The 19,825-nt window shown below is 42.1% G+C and overlaps 1 protein-coding gene across 1 annotated transcript in view; it reads left to right on the top strand.

Moving 5' to 3' along the window:
* Positions 1–11,131: 11,131 nt before the first annotated feature.
* Positions 11,132–19,825, top strand: part of DOCK3 (dedicator of cytokinesis 3) — a gene marked incomplete at both ends in the record, with an annotated part of 412,488 nt that continues 403,794 nt past the window's right edge. The window contains one exon of the mRNA XM_082848220.1: positions 11,132–11,168. Within this exon, the coding sequence (XP_082704346.1) occupies positions 11,132–11,168 (37 nt within the window). The remainder of the gene's footprint in view (positions 11,169–19,825) is intronic.

Below are 19,825 nucleotides of genomic sequence, written 5' to 3'. Positions count from 1 at the left end.
ACTTATGTCTCTAATTAGAGATTCGCTTGTGCGATAATTGGTTCAGTGTTTCTTCCCCCCAACTAGACGGTTAAACTCTGTGACGGGAAAGACTGAACATCTTCTGCTCTGGACCTGTTCCATAATAGGTGCTCAATAAATATTTGGTGGATGAATGATTAAAATTTCCCATACTTCAAGGTGAAACGTATGAGGAGCTGGTGGGAACAAAGTCTGAGTTCCCTTTCTAGCCCCAGCCCCACAGCAGTTCAGAGATGGGGTAGGTGGTGCTACACCAAACAAACAGGCTTTGTTTTGCGCTTAACTCAAGCGAAACGGTAAAGGCATTGCAGTTGGTTGCTTTTTAAATGTAGGGAAATTACCTCTGTCCTGATTTGCAATATCTGTGCTATTGTGGGCTGTTTTTCTCTTTTGGGCCTATTTGTATTGGAGCAATAATTTCACCCTTTGGCTACACAGAAGTCCAATTAGTATTACAAATATGGTCCCATAACATTCACTTCTTGACATTAGAACGTTTTGTTGCTAATTACTCCCCAAGGTTTTAAATTTCAAGTCCTCCTTGGTGACTTAGTGCAGAAATTCAAGAGCACAGTTATTTCCCCACAAAGGGAAAGGTGAACTAAGTGATGCCAAGCTTCTATCAACTTGCTCCTCCTCCTGGGGGTATCTTGTTTTTGACTCTATCTCCTTTTACTTTCCTTGCCAGAAACAAACAACAAACAAACAAAAACCATATTGGAACAAAGATTTATATTTCTGGAAAAAACACTTATTCACTAATGCATTCATTCAAGCAATATTTACCTACTGTGTGTCAGATCCTGTGTGTAAGGCACTGAGGAAGTCAAAAAAAAAAGCCTGTTTTCAGGTAGCTCACAGTCTTGAGTGGGCGGGAAGAAGGTGCTGAGGAGCCTGTGACATATCCGGAGGTGCTTCCTGTGGTGGGGCTCGATAGCTACAGCCCATCCGGAAGTGCCATGTCAGTCTCCAGAGGTTGAAATCAGGGAAGCTTTGGTCACTTCTCATTCGAAAGACCCTGGCTAACTGCAAGGAATCTGCATTTTAATAATATTTTGAATGGGTTGGTAAAATAGGAACAGATGGTTAAAGTTTGTCTTTTAGGGAAAATAATGAAACATTGCATTGCCTAATCTGTCTCTTTTTCACACTCTTCCCTATCCCCTCCCCACTGCAAAGATATTCAGATGTAACACAATTTAAAGGAAAATACTAATAATATCTTAGTCACTTAGGTCTCTTCACCTGAAAGGACCCTAACTTTGTCGGCCATCTCTGTGTTAACCTATTCTGTTAGCCCTTTATTCCAGTGTTACCTCCTGAGAGAAGGTTTCCTAAAAAGTGTTGGTTTGGGGGAACATAAGAGGTGGCAGTGAAGTGAGACTAGCTTGGGTGTCTTTCTGCCATGAAGGAAACCAGCTCTGTAGATGCTTTATTAACCAGAGCAGACCCATTCCTAGATGAACCCAGCAGGGAAGAGCTGGATAACATGTGTTCTGAGCCTCCTATCCACCTGTCCCTGTGCTACAGAAGGGCATAAGCTCTAGATGCAGCACCTCTTGATGAAGAGAAAGCAGAATGTCACTACTATCACCTGCATGTCACTTGGACTTGCCTCAATACCCACTGCATTTCTCTGAAGTTTTTCCATCATTCTGCTTGGACAGAGCACCAGATGAGATCAACTGATGTGAGAGGGAAGTGAGTGCTCTTCTGGCACCATGGCCAAAAGCTCTTGGGAGAATGAGCATCACGTACCACTTGCCTACTGCTTGCTGACCTCAGTCATGAGAGCCCCCATCCTGGATAAACATCATCTTTGTGGCCACACATTGTTTTATGAGCTGAGTCATCAGACTGGCTGACTCCTTAAATGCTGCTGTCTGATTCTCCAGGCAGGAGAAAACGAGGAGAGAAGATATGAAGCGTAGCTCATTGAGCTTTGTAGAGGGCCAGTCTCAATTGCCAAAGGTGATGGGGGAGTCATCATTATGGAGTTTGCTTATGTTAAAAAATGGTTGATTAACTTAAGTTCCATTTAGGAGAAAAAGATGATGCTGTCCACATTTCTTGTATGTTACTACAAAATCTGTTTGGTTATGGGCTAATTTTGATAGCCACCAGTCTTAAACAATATCCTGCTGAAAACTTGATTCCTTCACTCGTTTATTACAATGCAATTTATTATCTGTGGTAATAAGTTCAACCTAAAAGCAATAGTGACATGTTAAGTCAAACTGTTTGCAGACTTCTCTATTTCTTAGATAAATTACTCCACTATGTTTATCTTTTACATAGCTACTCAGCAACATGTCTCAATGAACTTTTAATTGAAGCCAATGTGCCTATATGAAAGAAATTTACCCTGATTAACTCAAGTTTCTGAATTTGGAGATTTGTGACTTCCTGAAGTAAATTCTCAGTTCTCTTTTCCATCCTATTTCATTATGGTCTCAGAAAGCATACAGGCAGATCATTCACCCAATAGTATATGCTGAATTCCTGTTAGGTGGCAGGCACTATGTTAGTCTCCGTGTGGGGTAAAAATAAGTGAAGAGCGATCTTTACTACTGAAGAAGGAAACAAATATTTGTCGATGTGCAAGGTGGACATATTTGATCTCTTGGAGGAGGATGGGATGAGTAAGTGCTATAGGAAAAGCCCTCATGGGAAAGCAAAATCCCCTTCAGCCAGAGGCAGTTGGGGAAGCTTTTCTGGGGAAAGCAGCCCTTGGATGGTGAGGAGGATCCATGAGTTTCAAGAGGGGAGAGTACAAGGGCTGAGGGATACTGTATGCAAAGGCCTAGCAAGAGTCAGGGAATAGCATATGCTTGTGTCTGGAGCTAGGATGGCCCTGGGGACTCTGGGAGAGCAGTTTCCTGGAAGTGACAGGGTCAGAAACCAGACCTTAGGGGACTGAGAGCCAAATAAATTGTGTTGAAATGAAGGGGTCTGGGGACTTCCCTGGTGGTCCAGTGGTTAAGAATTCACCTTCTAATGCAGGGGACGTGGGTTCAATCCCTGGTCAGGGAACTAAGATCCCACATGCCTGGGGCAACTAAGCCCATGTGCCGCAACTACTGAGCCTGCGTGCTCTAGAGCCCACACGCCACACCTAGAGAGAAGCCAGTGCGCTGCAACTAGAGAAGCCCGCGTGCCACACGAAAGATCCCACATGCCTCAACAAAGATCCCGTGTGCTGCAACTGAGACCTAATGCAGCCCAAATAAAAGGAAAAAAAAAAAGAAAGAAAAAAGAAATAAAGGGGTCTGGAGTGGATAATTCTCCTTTGGAGTCAGATAGAGAAAGGAGGGAGAGACAGGGAATAGGGGATGAGGGTACCAACGGGGCAGGTGTACCTGGGACCACAGAAAGATCCTGTGGAGCAGAACAGGGTAAAAATGGGGGACAGGGAGCAACAATGGTGCAGGGGGTTCCTGGGGATACTGAGTGCCACAGGGGTGGTGGTGAGAACACATGGAAGAGTGGGTGGAAAGGAAGGGCGGGCAGGGCACTGAGGGTCCTGATTTTCAGAGGCAAGCTGGAAGTCAGTTCACATGCTGGGAGGGGTGTGTTTGTGTGGGGTGAGGGTAGATTGAGAGCCTTCTTCGTCGAGTGGACTGAGAGCCTGAGGAAGGGCTCAGAGCAGATGCTGTGGGTATAGGAGAGCAGGTGCATAGTCCTTCTGAAGGCCAGCAACGTGTGCTTTGCCCTTTTGCTTCAACTCAAGACAACTTTCTAAATTTAGTGCAAACAGCAAGACTGCAGGAGTCTGGGACTTATCATGCTCTCTCCTTCTCACCTTGGCACCCTTTCTTCTCCCTTTGCCAGTTGGGATTAAAGCCCGCCCACCCCTAAGCTGAAGTGTGCAGTCATGGATTGGGATAGTCTTTGTATGGGGAAGCCATCATCTAGATGGATTCACACAAGGAATAAGAGAGTAAACTTTGGGAAAACTAGTTCTTAGGCTCTGAGATTGTCATCACATATATCAGTCAATGGAGTGGAACTAGAAGACAAAATAAGAGCTTTTAAATCTTGTTCACAGAAGAACGGATAAGTGACCTGGAAGATAAAATAGTGGAAATAACTACTGCAGAGCAGAATAAAGAAAAAAGAATGAAAAGAATTGAGGACAGTCTCAGAGACCTCTGGGACAGCATTAAATGCACCAACATTCGAATTATAGGGATCCCAGAAGAAGAAGAGAAAAAGAAAGGGACTGAGAACATATTTGAAGAGATTATAGTTGAAAACTTCCCTAATATGGGAAAGGAAATAGTTAATCAAGTCCAGGAAGCACAGAGAGTCCCATACAGGGTAAATCCAAGTAGAACACGCCAAGACACATCTTAATCAAACCATCAAAAATTAAATACAAAGAAAAAATATTAAAAGCATCAAGGGAAAAACAACAAGTAACACACAAGGGAATCCCCATAATGTTAACAGCTGATCTTTCAGCAGAAACTCTGCAAGCCAGAAGGGACTGGCAGGACATATTTAAAGTGATGAAGGAGAAAAACCTACAATCAAGATTACTCTGCACAGCAAGGATCTCATTCAGATTTGATGGAGAAATTAAAACCTTTACAGACAAGCAAAAGCTAAGAGAATTCAGCACCACCAAACCAGCTTTACAACAAATGCTAAAGGAACTTCTCTAGATAGGAAAACAGAAGGAAAAGACCTACAATAACAAACCCAAAACAATTAAGAAAATGGTAATAGGAACATACATATCAATAATTACCTTAAATGTAAATGGATTAAATGCTCCCACCAAAAGACATAGACTGGCTGAATGGATACAAAAACAAGACCCATATATATGCTGTCTACAAGAGACCCACTTCAGACCTAGGGACACGTACAGACTGAAAGTGAGGGGGTGGAAAAAGATATTCCATGCAAATGGAAATCAAAAGAAATCTGGAGTAGTAATTCTCATATCAGACAAAACAGACTTTAAAATAAATACTATTACAAGAGACAAAGAAGGACACTACATAATGATCAACGGATCGATCCAAGAAGAAGATACAACAATTGTAAATATTTATGTACCCAACATAGGAGCACCTCAATACATAAGGCAAATGCTAACAGCCATAAAAGGGGAAATCAAGAGTAAAACAATCATAGTAGGGGACTTTAACACCCCACTTTCACCAATGGACAGATCATACAAAATGAAAATAAATAAGGAAACACAAGCTTTAAATGATACATTAAACAAGATGGACTTAATTGATATTTATAGGACATTCCACCCAAAAACAACAGAATACACATTCTTTTCAAGTGCTCATGGAACATTCTCCAGGATAGATCATATCTTGGGTCACAAATCAAGCCTTGGTAAATTTAAGAAAATTGAAATTGTATCTTTTCCGACCACAATGCTATGAGACTAGATATCAATTACAGGAAAAAAATCTGTAAAAAATACAAACACATGGAGGCTAAACAATACACTACTTAATAACCAAGAGATCACTGAAGAAGTCAAAGAGGAAATCAAAAAGTACCTAGAAAGGAATGACAATAAAAACACGACGACCCAAAACCTATGGGATGCAGCAAAAGCAGTTCTAAGAGGGAAGTTTATAGCAATACAATCCTACCTCAGGAAACAAGAAAAATCTCAAATAAACAACCTAACCTTACACCTAAAGCAATTAGAGAAAGAAGAACAAAAAAAAACCCCCAAGGTTAGCAGAAGTAAAGAAATCATAAAGATAATATCAGAAATAAATGAAAAAGAAATGAAGGAAACAATAGCAAAGATCAATAAAACTAAAAGCTGGTTCTTTGAGAAGGTAAACAGAATTGATAAACCATTAGCCAGACTCATCAAGAAAAAAAGGGAGAAGACTACAATTAATAGAATTCGAAATGAAAAAGGAGAAGTAACAACTGACACTGCAGAAATACAAAGGATCATGAGAGATTACAACAAGCAACTCTATGTCAATAAAATGGACAACCTGGAAGAAATGGACAAATTCTTAGAAATGTACAACCTTCTGAGACTGAACCAGGAAGAAATAGAAAATATGAAGAGACCAATCACAAGCACTGAAATTGAAACTGTGATTAAAAATCTTCCAATAGGGCTTCCCTGATGGCGCAGTGGTTGAGAGTCCGCCTGCCGATGCAGGGGACACGGGTTTGTCCCCCGGTCCCGGAGGATCCCACGTGCCGTGGAGCAGCTGGGCCCGTGAGCCATGGCCGCTGGGCCTGCGCATCCGGAGCCTGTGCTCTGCAACAGGAGAGGCCACAACAGTGAGAGGCCCTCGTACCGCAAAAAAAAAAAAAAAAAAAAATCCAACAAACAAAAGCCCAGGACCAGATGGCTTCACAGGCGAATTCTATCAAACATTTAGAGAAGAGCTAACACCTATCCTTCTCAAACTCTTCCAAAATATAGCAGAGGGAGGAAAACTCCCAAACTTATTCTATGAGGCCACCATCACCCTGATACCAAAAACAGACAAAGGTGTCACAGAGAAAGAAAACTACAGGCCAATACCACTGGTGAACATAGATGCAAAAATCCTCAACAAAATACTAGCAAACAGAATCCAACAGCACATTAAAAGGATCATACACCATGATCAAGTGGGGTTTATCCCAGGAATGCAAGGATTCTTAAATATATGCAAATCAATCAATGTAATACACCATAATAACAAATTGAAGGAGAAAACTATATGATCATCTCAATAGAGGCAGAGAAAGCTTTCGACAAAATTCAACACCCATTTATGATAAAACCCCCCCAGAAAGTAGGCATAGAGGGAACTTTCCTCAACATAATATGGCCATATATGACAAACCCACAGCCAACATCGTCCTCAATGGTGAAAACCTGAAACCATTTCCACTAAGATCAGGAAAAAGACAAGGTTGCCCACTCTCACCACTATTATTCAACATAGTTTTGGAATTTTTAGCCACAGCAATCAGAGAAGAAAAAGAAATAAAAGGAATCCAAATCGGAAAAGAAGAAGTAAAACTGTCACTGTTTGCAGATGACATGATACTATACATAGAGACTCCTAAAGGTGCCACCAGAAAACTACTAGAGCTAATCAATGAATTTGGTAAAGTAGCAGGATACAAAATTAATGCATAGAAATCTCTAGCATTCTTATACACTAATGATGAAAAATCTGAAAGTGAAATTAAGAAAACACTCCCATTTACCATTTCAACAAAAAGAATAAAATATCTAGGAATAAACCTACCTAAGGAGACAAAAGACCTGTATGGAGAAAATTATATGACACTGATGAAAGAAATTAAAGATGATACAAACAGATGGAGAGATATACCATGTTCTTGGATTGGAAGAATCAACATTGTTAAAATGATTCTACTACCCAAAGCAATCTACAGATTCAATGCAATCCCTATCAAACTACCACTGGCATTTTGCACAGAACTAGAACAAAAAATTTCACAATTTGTATGTAAACACAAAAGACCCCAAATAGCCAAAGCAATCTTGAGAAGGGAAAACAGAGCTAGAGGAATCAGACTTCCTGACTTCAGACTATACCACAAAGCTACAGTAATCAAGACAGTATGGTACTGGCACAAAAACAGAAATATAGATCAATGGAACAGGATAGAAAGCCCAGAGGTAAACCCACGCACATATGGTCACCTTATCTTTGATAAAGGAGGCAAGAATATACAGTGGAGAAAAGACAGCCTCTTCAATAAGTGGTGCTGGGAAATCTGGACAGGTACATGTAAAAGTATGAAATTAGAACACTCCTTAACACCATACACAAAAATAAAATGGATTAAAGACCTAAATGTAAGGCCAGACACTATCAAACTCTTAGAGGAAAACATAGGCAGAACACTCTATGACATAAATCACAGCTAGATCTTTTTTGACCCACCTCCTAGAGAAATGGAAATAAAAACAAAAATAAACAAATGGGACCTAATGAAACTTCAAAGCTTTTGCACAGCAATGGAAACCATAAACAAGACCAAAAGACAACCCTCAGAATGGGAGAAAATATTTGCAAACGAAGCAACTGACAAAGGATTAATCTCCAAAATATACAAGCATCTCATGCAGCTCAATATCAAAAAAAACAACAACCCAATCCAAAAATGGGCAGAAGACCTAAATAGACATTTCTCCAAAGAAGACATACAGATGGCCAAAAAGCACATGAAAAGCTGCTCAACATCACTAATTATTAGAGAAATACAAATAAAAACTACATTGAGATATCATCTCACACCAGTCAGAATGGCCATTATCAAAAAATCTACAGACAATAAATGCTGGAGAGGGTGTGGAGAAAAGGGAACACTCTTGCACTGTTGGTGGGAATGTAAATTGATACAGCTACTACGGAGAACAGTATGGAGTTTCCTTAAAAACTACAAATAGAACTACCATACGACCCAGCAATCCCACTACTGGGCATATACCCTGAGAAAACCATAATTCAAAAAGAGTCATGTACCACAATGTTCATTGCAGCTCTATTTACAATAGTCAGGACATGGAAACAATGTAAGTGTCCATCAACAGATGAATGGATAAAGAAGATGTGGCTCATATATACAATGGAATATTACTCAGCCATAAAAAGAAACGAAATTGAGTTATGTGTAGTGAGGTGGATGGACCTAGAGTCTGTCATACAGAGTGAAGTCAGAAAGAGAAAAACAAATACCCTATGCTAACACACACACACATATATATATAGAATCTAAGGGGAAAAAAATGATCATGAAGAACCTAGGGGCAAAACGGGAATAAAGACGCAGACCTCCTAGCGAATGGACTTGAGGATATGGGGACAGGGAAGTGTAAGCTGTGACAAAGTGAGAGAGTGGCATGGACATTATACACTACCAAACGTAAAATAGATAGGTAGTGGGAAGCAGCCACATAGCACAGGGAGATCAGCTCGGTGCTTTGTGACCACCTAGAGGGGTGGGATGGGGGGGGGTGGAAGGGAGGGAGACGCAAGAGGGAAGAGGTATGGGAACATATGTATATGTATAACTGATTCACTTTGTTATAAAGCAGAAACTCACACACCATTGTAAAGCAGTTATACTCCAATAAAGATGTTAAAAAAATCAATTTCCTTTAAAAAAAAAAAAAAGGTTGTTTAGAAGGTCTGTATAACTTGGCGTCTCTTGCTGGATAGCTCCTTGGATAAAACTTTGTGGGAATGTGGCTTCATTCCGCGGTAAACGTTCCATGGTGGCCATTGGGCAGGGGTCTATCTTCCTGGAATAGTCAGCTACATAAATAAGGATATGTCTTTTGTTATGTCCTTGGATCAAAAAATATATATATCTAGCTATTGAGAAACTCAGTCATTTACGGAACATTTTCCAGGGTCAGGATTGGGCAGCCTTCACTGGTGGGAGGAGGAGTCTATAGGTCAGGAGGCTGTGGCAATAATCCAGGTGAACACAATTACGCCTGGGAGGAGTTACCAATCATAAAGAATATTGTGAATGAAGAATCAACAATATCTGTTGATTACCAAGATATTCTTGTATCAGTCTTGCTTCCTATTCAACAGTGTGTGTCAGGTGCTGGGCTGAGTCCTGATGGACCAGAAAGGTGACTTTAGCCTGGATTTTGCCTTTTGGAGCTGACAGTCTTATAGGAAAAGTAAGGCACAAAGGCACGCAGCTTGAATCCCAGGCAAAAGAAGGATCCAGTCTGCCAGCTGCAGGATCAGGGAAGGTTTTCTGGAGGTGAGACCTTGAGCTGGGCTTTATAGAGTTGGGGTGTCCAAGACTGATAGTGAGGGATGACACCAGGATTTTGATTTGGTAGTGCTGGTGACAGAATTGTACGGATATGCTGGGATTAAGGCTAGGAACACCATGCAATCCAGATGTAGGTGGAAAGGAAAAGTCCTGCAGTTGCCAGGACTTTCCTGGTCTTTGAGCGGTTGACCTAGGGTCACAAGGTGATATTTGCAGGTCTAAGAGTGAATGGATTCTTAAGGAGGAGAGGAAGCAGAAAAGTTTCGGGACCGAACCGGAAACTCAGGATGGCCTGTAAGGCAGAGACCTAGGAGCAGCAGAGGCGGTGCCCAGGGCAGGGACATCTCTCTCCCGCTCCCTACTCCCCCTTCCCCCAACCCAATGAGCAACTTCTTCCTTACTAGGAAGGCTGCAGTGATTGTTCTGGCCCCAAACATTTACTACGCAGGCCAACTCAGCGAAACAAGAAGCAAGGAGGCGCTAGCGGCTTCGGCCTAGGAAGAGTCCCAGAGACCTAAGAGCGAGGGGCACCAGTGTGCCCCACTTGGTTCTCCTGCGGCGACCCCACCCTGCGGGCCCGGGCGCTGCGGAGGGTGGCTCCTGGGGCCTTTCCAGGGATGGGGTCGTGACAGCGCCGTGGATGACACCTGGATGGGTCTTAAAACGGTATCCTTCCCTCCTTTCCCTGCTCTCCCCTCTCCGACCGGCGGATCTCGCGGGGATCTCGGCGTGCCTGGCAGGAGGCACTGGACGCCGAAGCCCAGGGGGTCTGAGGGCCTCCCACCTGCCCAGCCCCGCCTCCTCCAGCACTTGCTGCCGCCCGGGTCCTTGGGCCTAAGAGCCAGTCCTGACCCCGGCGGGGCCATTCAATCGCCTCTCGCTGATTTCCCTCCGCTGCCGCGCGGCGGCGGCGACACGTGGGCTCGCGCGCGGGCTCGGGCGGCGCGAGCCCGGGCAGTGCGAGCCCCCGCGCCGGGAAGTGGCGCATGCGCGGGCGTCCTGCGAGCCCGCTGAGGCGAGCCGAATCGCGGCGGCGCCGGGAGCCGAGCAGCGGAGCTGTGAGGAACGAGCGGTGGCGTGAGAACGCCAGGGACTGACAGGTGGCAAACCCTCGCCCGCGCTGATCGGGTTTGCTGGGGCGCCCGCGGAACCTGGCGGTCCGGGCGTGGCGGCGGTCGCATCCCGGACGGCCTGTGAGGGATGCGCCGCCCACTGCCCTGCGCCGCCTGACCGCCCCCGCCTCGCCTAGCGGTGCGCCACAGCCGGGCCCGCGGCCGTCCCCGCCGCGCTGTCGCCCGGCCGCCGCCGCGCCCGCGGGGTCGCGCCCGGCCCGGCCATGTGGACCCCCACGGAGGAAGAGAAATACGGCGTAGGTAGGTGAGGCTCCGGCCTGGCCGCGGCGGGCGTTCCGGGGACGCGCCCTTGCTATCGGCCTCGTGCCGGCCCCGCCTCAATTCGCGCCCGCGCGCCTCCCGGCGCTGCCCGCAGGCTGCGCGGCCTCGACGCGGGGTGTGCGCGGGGTGGGGGCGGCGCGGGCGCGAGGCGCGGGGGTGGGAGCGGGTCCCTGGGCGCGGGGAGGGCGGCAGGGGGCGCTGGCAGCGCGGCCTCGTCAGGTGCGGCCGGAGGGAGGGGTGGGCAGGGCCCCAGCGGCTCCTCGAGGTTTTTGGTGTGGGGCATAGGGCAGTTTCACCCAAGAAGCCAGATTCTGGGAACCTGTTTTCTCCTTTCTCAAACCTCAATTTTAGTGAGTTTCTGCACCTGAGTTGATGAGCCCGATGACTCTATTTTTGGAGTGGGGCCTTAGAAAAAAAAGGGATAAAATACGTTGACATCATTTTCCCAGTTCAGAATTTTGCAGACATTTGACTGGAAATGTTTGATCCGTTTTAGTTTGTTTTGCCTTCAATATTATAAATAATTATTACTTAAAATAGGAAGTGTTTTTGCACATGTCCCAGTGTTTAGTGTATATTACAGTCACGGTTTTGTTAAGAAACAGACGAACCTGTTTTTAGATGAGACCATTATTCCTCTTAGAATCCTCTTTTTATCTGTTACAAGTGTTAAACTCTAGAAGCTAAATAATTTTTATAATACTCAACTTCTTTAAAAGGCATATTCAATAATTTAAGGGATTGAATATTAGTTTTACTTTTATAGTGTTAGTGTTTTGTGGCGATTACATGAGAGAGGAGTTCAGCCACACTGCATTATTGTAAGTCACCTGTCATTCAGTTAAAAACAGATAGAAAAATGAGTGTACAGTTTTTTTTTCTGCCTAAGTTTTAATGGAAAATTTTAGATGGGGAAATCTGTCTAAACATAGACTTTTGTTTCCCATGTTTACTGCAGCTCAATCAAGGTTTAGTTCACAGTTCACTACAAAATAACTTTTAAACTGTCAGTGGTAACAAACGTTTAGGAATACCATCAGGCAAATTATGTGGAAACTGAATGTATTTAAATTTAAGGACCTGCAGAGAGATCTGTGCTGGTAGAAAATCTTGTTTTGAAAGGTAACTTTCTGAAGTTTTTAATTAGCTACGCTCTAAGGGCATAATGATATAGGCTAGGATGGAAGTGATAAAAAGAGCCCTAGTGCTAGAGTCTCTGTTGAAATGGGATTGGGAAATGATGTGAAGAGCTGGGATTCACCTCTGGGAACATTTTAGCCTTTCTCTTAGAGCATTCCCTAAATACTAAATACATTTTGTGATGTGAAGAGTTGATGGTTTATCTTTTCTGTAACTTGCTCTCAGACCTGCTTAACTAGAATAACAAATAACTGATGTGAAAGTGGTCAACTGTCCAGTGGCACCTAAGTGATAATTTCTTTCCTGCTGGGTCGGAACCTCTGAGTAGTGGAATTGGCAGATTTCTGAGTCCTGGCTTCTCTTTACTGGTGTTGTGGGCAAGTTATTTAACATCATTTTCTTAATGTGTAAATTGGGGATAATATTTACCTACAGGGTTGTGAAAATCAAATGAGAGCATACCAAATGCTTAATAAATGTTAATTTCTTCTTTTCCCCTTAGTACAGTACTTAGAGTAATAACAACACTAGGCATTTCCTCAGGTGTGTTGGTTCTGAAATGGAGGCAATGCAGGGTAATCAAGATAGGCATATGTGAATCTCAAAGCACTAGGATTCGGTGTGTGATTTACTCAAGAAGATGGAAGGAAAATTTTGCATTCCTTGGACTGTGAGTTTAGCTTTACAAAAATTTTTTCCTATGGAGGGGTACAGCATCGGGCACAGGGTAGGACTTAAATGCTTGTTAAATGAGAGAGACAGTTATTCTGAAGACATGAGCAGCTGTGATTTAGTGTAATTTATTTGCCCTTTCTGCCAAACAAAGAAAGTCTCTATCATCTTCTCTCACAGCTTTCTTCTACTATCCCTTCCTCAGCTATGGTCTAAAAGTTCTTGTGCAGATTGTTCACACTCAGAATATGTTTTTTCCATAAGCATTTCAGGGTTACACTCCTAGGCCTTTTCATAAAAGCCAGTTCAGTCTATAAAGAGCCTAAATATTGTACTTACAATGAGAAAAATAGTCAGTTAAAAATGGTATGTTAGCTGCATTGTTTAATTGTTAGCTTGAAAATCTAAACATTGGACTTCTCTGGTGGTGCAGTGGTTAAGAATCCGCCTGCCAATGCAGGGGACACGGGTTCGAGCCCTGGTCTGGGAAGATCCCACATGCCACAGAGCAACTAAGCCCGTGCGCCACAACTACTGAGCCTGCGCTCTAGAGCCCGTGAGCCACAACTGCTGAGCCTGTGTACCACAACTACTGAAGCCTGCACGCCTAGAGCCTGTGTTCCACAACAAGAGAAGCCACTGCAATGAGAAGCCTGTGCACTGCAATGAAGAATAGCCCCCACTCGCTGCAACTAGAGAAAAGCCCACACGCAGCAACGAAGACCCAACACAGCCAAAGATAAAATAAATAAATAAATAAATAAATAAATAAAAGAAAATCTAAACATTGTCATTATTCCTATGAGAAAATGTTTTAGATTTCAACTTTGATTTTTATGAGCAGCATGGAGCACAGATTTCTATCTCTGCTTGCTAACCCATAATCCTTACAGCAAGGAGGGAAAACATATCTTTTCCCCACCAATTTGTATAAATTGCTTGGATGTTGGTGAGGGAAGGAGTCCCCTGTTGCAGCAGTGCAAAGGAGTTTTTCCCAGTGCAACTGTTCATCTGTATTTGACATTGGTAAGGTTTTTGAGATCATGTAGTAATATCTTTTTTTTTTTTTTTTTTTGTGGTACGCGGGCCTCTCACTGTTGTGGCCTCTCCCGTTGCGGAGCACAGGCTCCGGACGCGCAGGCTCAGCGGCCATGGCTCACGGGCCCAGCCGCTTCGCGGCATGTGGGATCTTCCCGGACCGGGGCACGAACCCGTGTCCCCTGCATCGGCAGGCGGACTCTCAACCACTGCGCCACCAGGGAAGCCCTGTAGTAATATCTTAATGCCTTTAAAATTTATGATATAAAAATTCTGTACAGGTTATAACACTTTCAAATTATTTGATTTATTTGCTTAGGACTAGGCAATATCTGAGCTTCCCTTTCCATTGTAATATTCTGTGATTGAGTTTAGAGGAAGGGGAGGAAACTACCCTTTTTTGAAGATCAATGATGGACCAGTCAGCGTGCTGGGGATTCTCACTTATGGTATACCATGTAGATCCCCAGAGCAGTCTTAATGTTATCTTCGTTACACAGATGATGAAATTGGATCTCAGAGGTTCCCTTAATTTTCTTCTTGGCAATGGGCAATATTTTGCCATATACTTGACTCTCTTACTGTCCTTCTCTAGTATCACAAGGAGCTGTTCTTTACTGAACCCTTTTAGCCTGTGTTCTGACTCCTTATGTCTCTTCCTCTTAGAGATTCTCTGCTTTTCTTTCTGTTGCCATAAATGCTTGGAAAGTCCTTCATCTTACCATTCTTTATTTTACATTTTCAAGAAGCTTCCTATTCTAGAGTGAATTAGGTGAGAAAAATCCAACCATTTTTGTGAGACATCTGTCTTTTCCCATATTGACTGCACCCAAACTACCAAATATAGAAACTGAAGACCAAGAAAATACTTTTCCCATCCTCTAACGGCAGCAGCAGTAAACACCACCAACAAATGAAACAAGAGTTTGTAAATTAAATTCCTTGAGTAGACTAGCAGCAGAGATTTGAGTACATGTGTGGTAGTTTGGCATCTTAGCAGTGAAAGCTGCTTCATAATGTCATCTTGTTTATTCTGCTGTCCTGAGGTAAATTTTGTAATAATTCAGAGCATTTATTGCTTATTCTTTTCTAATCCCCACTTAGCAGACCATGAAAAAGTTTCTTCATTACCAACCAGATTACCTTCTATTTTAGTTTTGTAATGTCATATTTATTTTTTTCTAATTTAAAAACAATGCATATTTTCTGCCTTACTTTTACCTGATTTCCTTCTGCTTGATTTTCCCCAGATAGGAAAAAAACCCCAAACAACACTTAAAAAAAGCCCTGAATCCTTAAAAGAAATTTAACTTCTAATGATCCTGTGGTGCAGAGGCATGTGAAGGTGGGAAGGGAATAGGTCCATGAAACCATATCTGAAAGAACCAGTGTTCACAAAATTTCACTAAATCTGTAGGTAAATGGGCTACAACTCAGTGAAATAGTGCGAGGGCAGTGGGCTCTTTAGTTACTTGCTCTGTAAGGAAATCCCAGCCTTTGAAGCCTTGGAAAAGGCCCTGTATCTTTATCTCTCAGAGGTAAAGGCATCCACTAGGGGTAGAGAAGATGTCATAAATCCAGGACTTTATTTTGCCCTGAAAAGTGAGGATGTGCTTGATGTTTTATGATCAGGGGTTTAGTGTTTACAGGGAACTTCCACATCATGATTCTGCTTGAGCTTTACACCGTAAAGCTCCTTTTTTTTTTTTTTTAAACCGATGACAAAGAAACTAACTGAAAGAAATTAAGTGACTGATCTAAGATACTTAAGCCAACTAAGTGCTGATTTGAGATTTCAACCTAGGACTTTGGGATTCTATTCTAATCCACAGCTGCTTTCATTACACCATGTTGCCTCTGAAAAGAATTTGTCGGCAGTGTATGTCTCTGGCTCAAAAAATAAGGCCTTTTTAACAGACTTCAAATTTAAATTGGATATTTAAGGAATTTTATTTCTATATTAAGCATTTTTATAAGACTACATAGTATTTATCGTTCTGCTTCTGAATATATGATTTGCATTGCTGATGAGTACAGATTCAAGGCATGACAATTCATAAGGCAGGTTTTTAACAGCCTTGAGGAGTATGTTGGGTACTATTGCCCTCTTTTAAAGACATTGTTAGTAGGGAAGAAAGAAGTTGATATCAGCAAACATTTATTGAGTGCCTTCTTAAACCAAGATGGCTTTGTTTTGATCTGCCATTCTGTAAAGCAAGCAGGAAATAATCAGCAGGAAATGATCAATATTTTAACAGGGAAGTCAATATGCAACAATATTCTATAGACTATTCAAATGTTATGGTTAATTTTATCATGCAGTGTTATGAGAGAATATGCTTTAGAAACATAAAGCTTAATTGTAAACATGACACCATTTTCTATCATTTTTAGACACATTCTGAAGCATGATGTCTCAAAAGAATGGTCATTGAGGTTGGAAGTGCTTTATATTCATACCATACTTTTACATTGGTGCTGAATTTCAATTTTTAATAGTTTGTATTATGATTTTTTTTTGAATTCTTGTGTCTTTATTCTTGAAGATAAGAATGATCTGAATTTATTCCCAATGTGTAAGCATTATTGGATATGCTATATTAGGGCTTTATTCCAATGTTGTACTTTTACCATAATGAACAAACCTGTTTATTATGTTTTGCTCTAAAGACTCTTGTATACCCTCTCTTGATAGATTTTGTATAGAAAAGAAAGATTTTTTTCCACATAAAGGTTCTGGGAACTTTAAAATTTTTTTTATAAGTATGTTGCCAAATTATTTTAGCTGTGGCCCAAGTAACTGCAGTTGACTTGCTATATCACACATTAGGATACTCTAGTAAGGATAATTACTATGTTGGGAAATGTCATTCAGAAACTTCCTGTTTTTCTACTTATCTACAATGGAATAAAATCTCAACCTCTTGCTTCCATCTGTTTCTCCCTCTCTCTTTAGAACTCATTCATGAGCTCTTGTTGATTGATGAATGAGAACAAAAATTGATGGAAGAATTAATGTATGATAAATGCAGAACTTTTTTTTTTTTTTTTTTTGCGGTTCACAGGCCTCTCACTGTTGTGGCCTCTCCCGTTGTGGAGCCCAGGCTCCGGACGTGCAGGCACAGTGGCCATGGCTCACAGGCCTAGCCGCTCTGCGGCATGTGGGATCTTCCTGGACCGGGGCACGAACCTGTGTCCCCTGCATCGGCAGGCGGACTCTCAACCACTGCAGCACCAGGGAAGCCCTTTCAAGTCTTTTTTGTAGCTTGAGTTTGTCTTCCCACATATCATCTTTTCCTTGAAGTTTCACCTACACAGTTGATAAACCTGTCTTCTGTCCTTTTCCAAGTGGCTGGTAAAAATGTTGAACAGAATAGTTTGAGGGAAGTGTCCAGTTTATAAAGGAGTAGATTTTGTTATGTTGTGTTTTGAATGCAAATTATCAGGATGACTTACTGAATGCTTCATGACAGTGCCAGCTGTGCCACCTTTGTGAACCTGATAGTGTTTGGGGTTAGGATGTGTTCCTGGCCAGACTGTAGTCTATGGCCAAGGAGGAAGGTTGCTGCTAAAGTCTGTGTGGCCTTACTTTTAAGTGTGGGGAGTGATAAAGGTATATTAGCATTAAAAAGATCTGAAATCCATTTTCATCTTCATGTATAGGAGGACGGGTGGCACGAAACTTTTCTTGAGTTTTGTTTCTGATGTTCTTTCCACATTCCCTATACTTTAGATATGCTGGACAACTCACCCTTTTCCAGACAAGCCTAAAACCCTCCTACCTTTGTCGCTTTGCTTGGTTGTTATAATATGACAGGAATGCAATGACTACCTTTCTCTGCCTGGGGAATGCCACCTTAAAAAGCTGAAATGTCATCTTCTCTTTGATGCCTTCCCCAGCTCTGCCCAATAATAAGCATTGCTTCTTGCTCCTACAGCAGTTGGTACCAACCTCTAGTATGGCACTTATCCCTTTAGGTCATGCTTAATTGCATGTCTTTGCCTCAGGGGATTGAGCTTCTCCAGGACAAGGAATTTTGTCTTTGTGTTTGTAACCCCAGGACCTAGCACATAGTGAGGGATCAATAAATGCTTAATTAGGAGTCCAACCTAATGAAAGTTTTATTTTGCTTTGTTAATCCTGATAGTATTTTATTTTTAAAAATTTATTTATTTATTTATTTTGGCTGCACTGGGCCTTCGTTGCGGCTCATGGGCTTCTCTAGTTGCAGCACGTGGGTTTAGTTGCAGCATGTGGGATCTTACTTCCCTGACCAGGGATTGAACCTGGGCCCCCTGTGTTGGGATCGCGGAGTCTTAACCACTGGACCACCTGGGAAGTCCCCCGATAGTATTTTAAAAAGCAGGCTGTAAGTCTAATGATATTTAGTTGTTAGAAATCTGTGACATCATGAATACACTTCTTTTTCCTCAGCGTTTCTCTTTCTTGAGTCTGTTAGGAAGGTTTACTGCCTGTGGCAGAGTTGAGATGACTGATTTTGTGTGGGAGCCTTAGGATTCCAGTATGAATCTCACCTAGAGTTTCACAGTTATCACAGCAGTGATTCAGGAAATTTGCAGCAGGTAATTGGGATGCCGCTTGAATTTACCCCAACAATACCTCTTTCGTTTGACACGTTTGGGGAAGCCGTGTTTTGGATGAGTGACTTTTCCATAGAACTCAAGGTTAAACCTTTAAAAGCACCAAGAAAATATTTTTTTGTTGGACTTTGTTTATAGTAAAAGATAATATGTTCCATTCTTCCCTGTGGTGAATTCAATATGTTGAATACATCTGAGCTTTTTCTGTGTAACATTTCCCCTCTGATTACATAAGATATATATTCATTATAGACATGTAAGTAACTATAGAAAAATACACAAAAAAGAAAATAAGGGTGATATCTTATTTTTGTTACCCAGACATAACCCATCTCAACACACTGGCATATCTTTCCAGTCTTCTTTTCTGATGCAGGCATTTAAAATAAATTTCGGACTGTACTGTTTATATTGTCATTCAGTATTTTATTTTATTTTTAAAACTCAAGTAATTTATTTATTGGCCATGCAGCATGTGGGATCTTAGTTCCCTGACCAGGGATCAAAACCATGCTCCTTGCAGTGGAAGCATGGAGTATTAACCACTGGACCACCAGGGAAGTCCCAACAGTCTTTTATTTTAAATCTGCTATACTATGAACATTTTCTTATGTCTGGAATGTCATTGTTTTAATGACTGCTGTTCCATTAGGTACTATATTAGGTACTATAATTTACCTAATCTCCTACTTCTGAGCAGTTGGTCATTAGAAATTAACTATTGCCAGGACAGTGAGGGTACTTGTTTCTCTGCACCCTTGTCAGTATAGGGCATTATTTTCTCCACAAATTTGCATCTTCAAAAATTTCAAACTTGATACATGCTTAAGAGGGATAAATTCTCAGGCATTACAAAAATAAAGTATCCTGTACTACCATTTCAACTTCTTGGGCATCATTTGTTTAATTGAACTTTCTGACTATTTGATATCGTTAATACAAATAAGTGATTATGACTTTGATACAGTGATACTTGTTTGCTTCCTCACTGAAATCCCTGGGAAGATCACTAATTCCAGTTAGTGGTTCTCTTGTTTGTTTGCTCCCTTTCTCATCTGGCTGTGATGCTCTCTGGGAATTTGGTGGTGGTGGTGGTGGTCGGGGAGGGGGGATATGTGAGACTCTTCGACTTGCTATCAGTGACTTGAAATGGTATTTTTGTTTTGTTTTGGTATTCTTTCTAT

Source organism: Leucopleurus acutus (genome assembly GCF_964270905.1).
Source record: "Leucopleurus acutus genome assembly, chromosome: 10".
Lineage (NCBI taxonomy): Eukaryota > Metazoa > Chordata > Mammalia > Artiodactyla > Delphinidae > Leucopleurus > Leucopleurus acutus.
The sequence above is the reverse complement of the archived record's forward strand: the minus strand, read 5'-3'. Positions and strand labels throughout refer to the sequence as shown.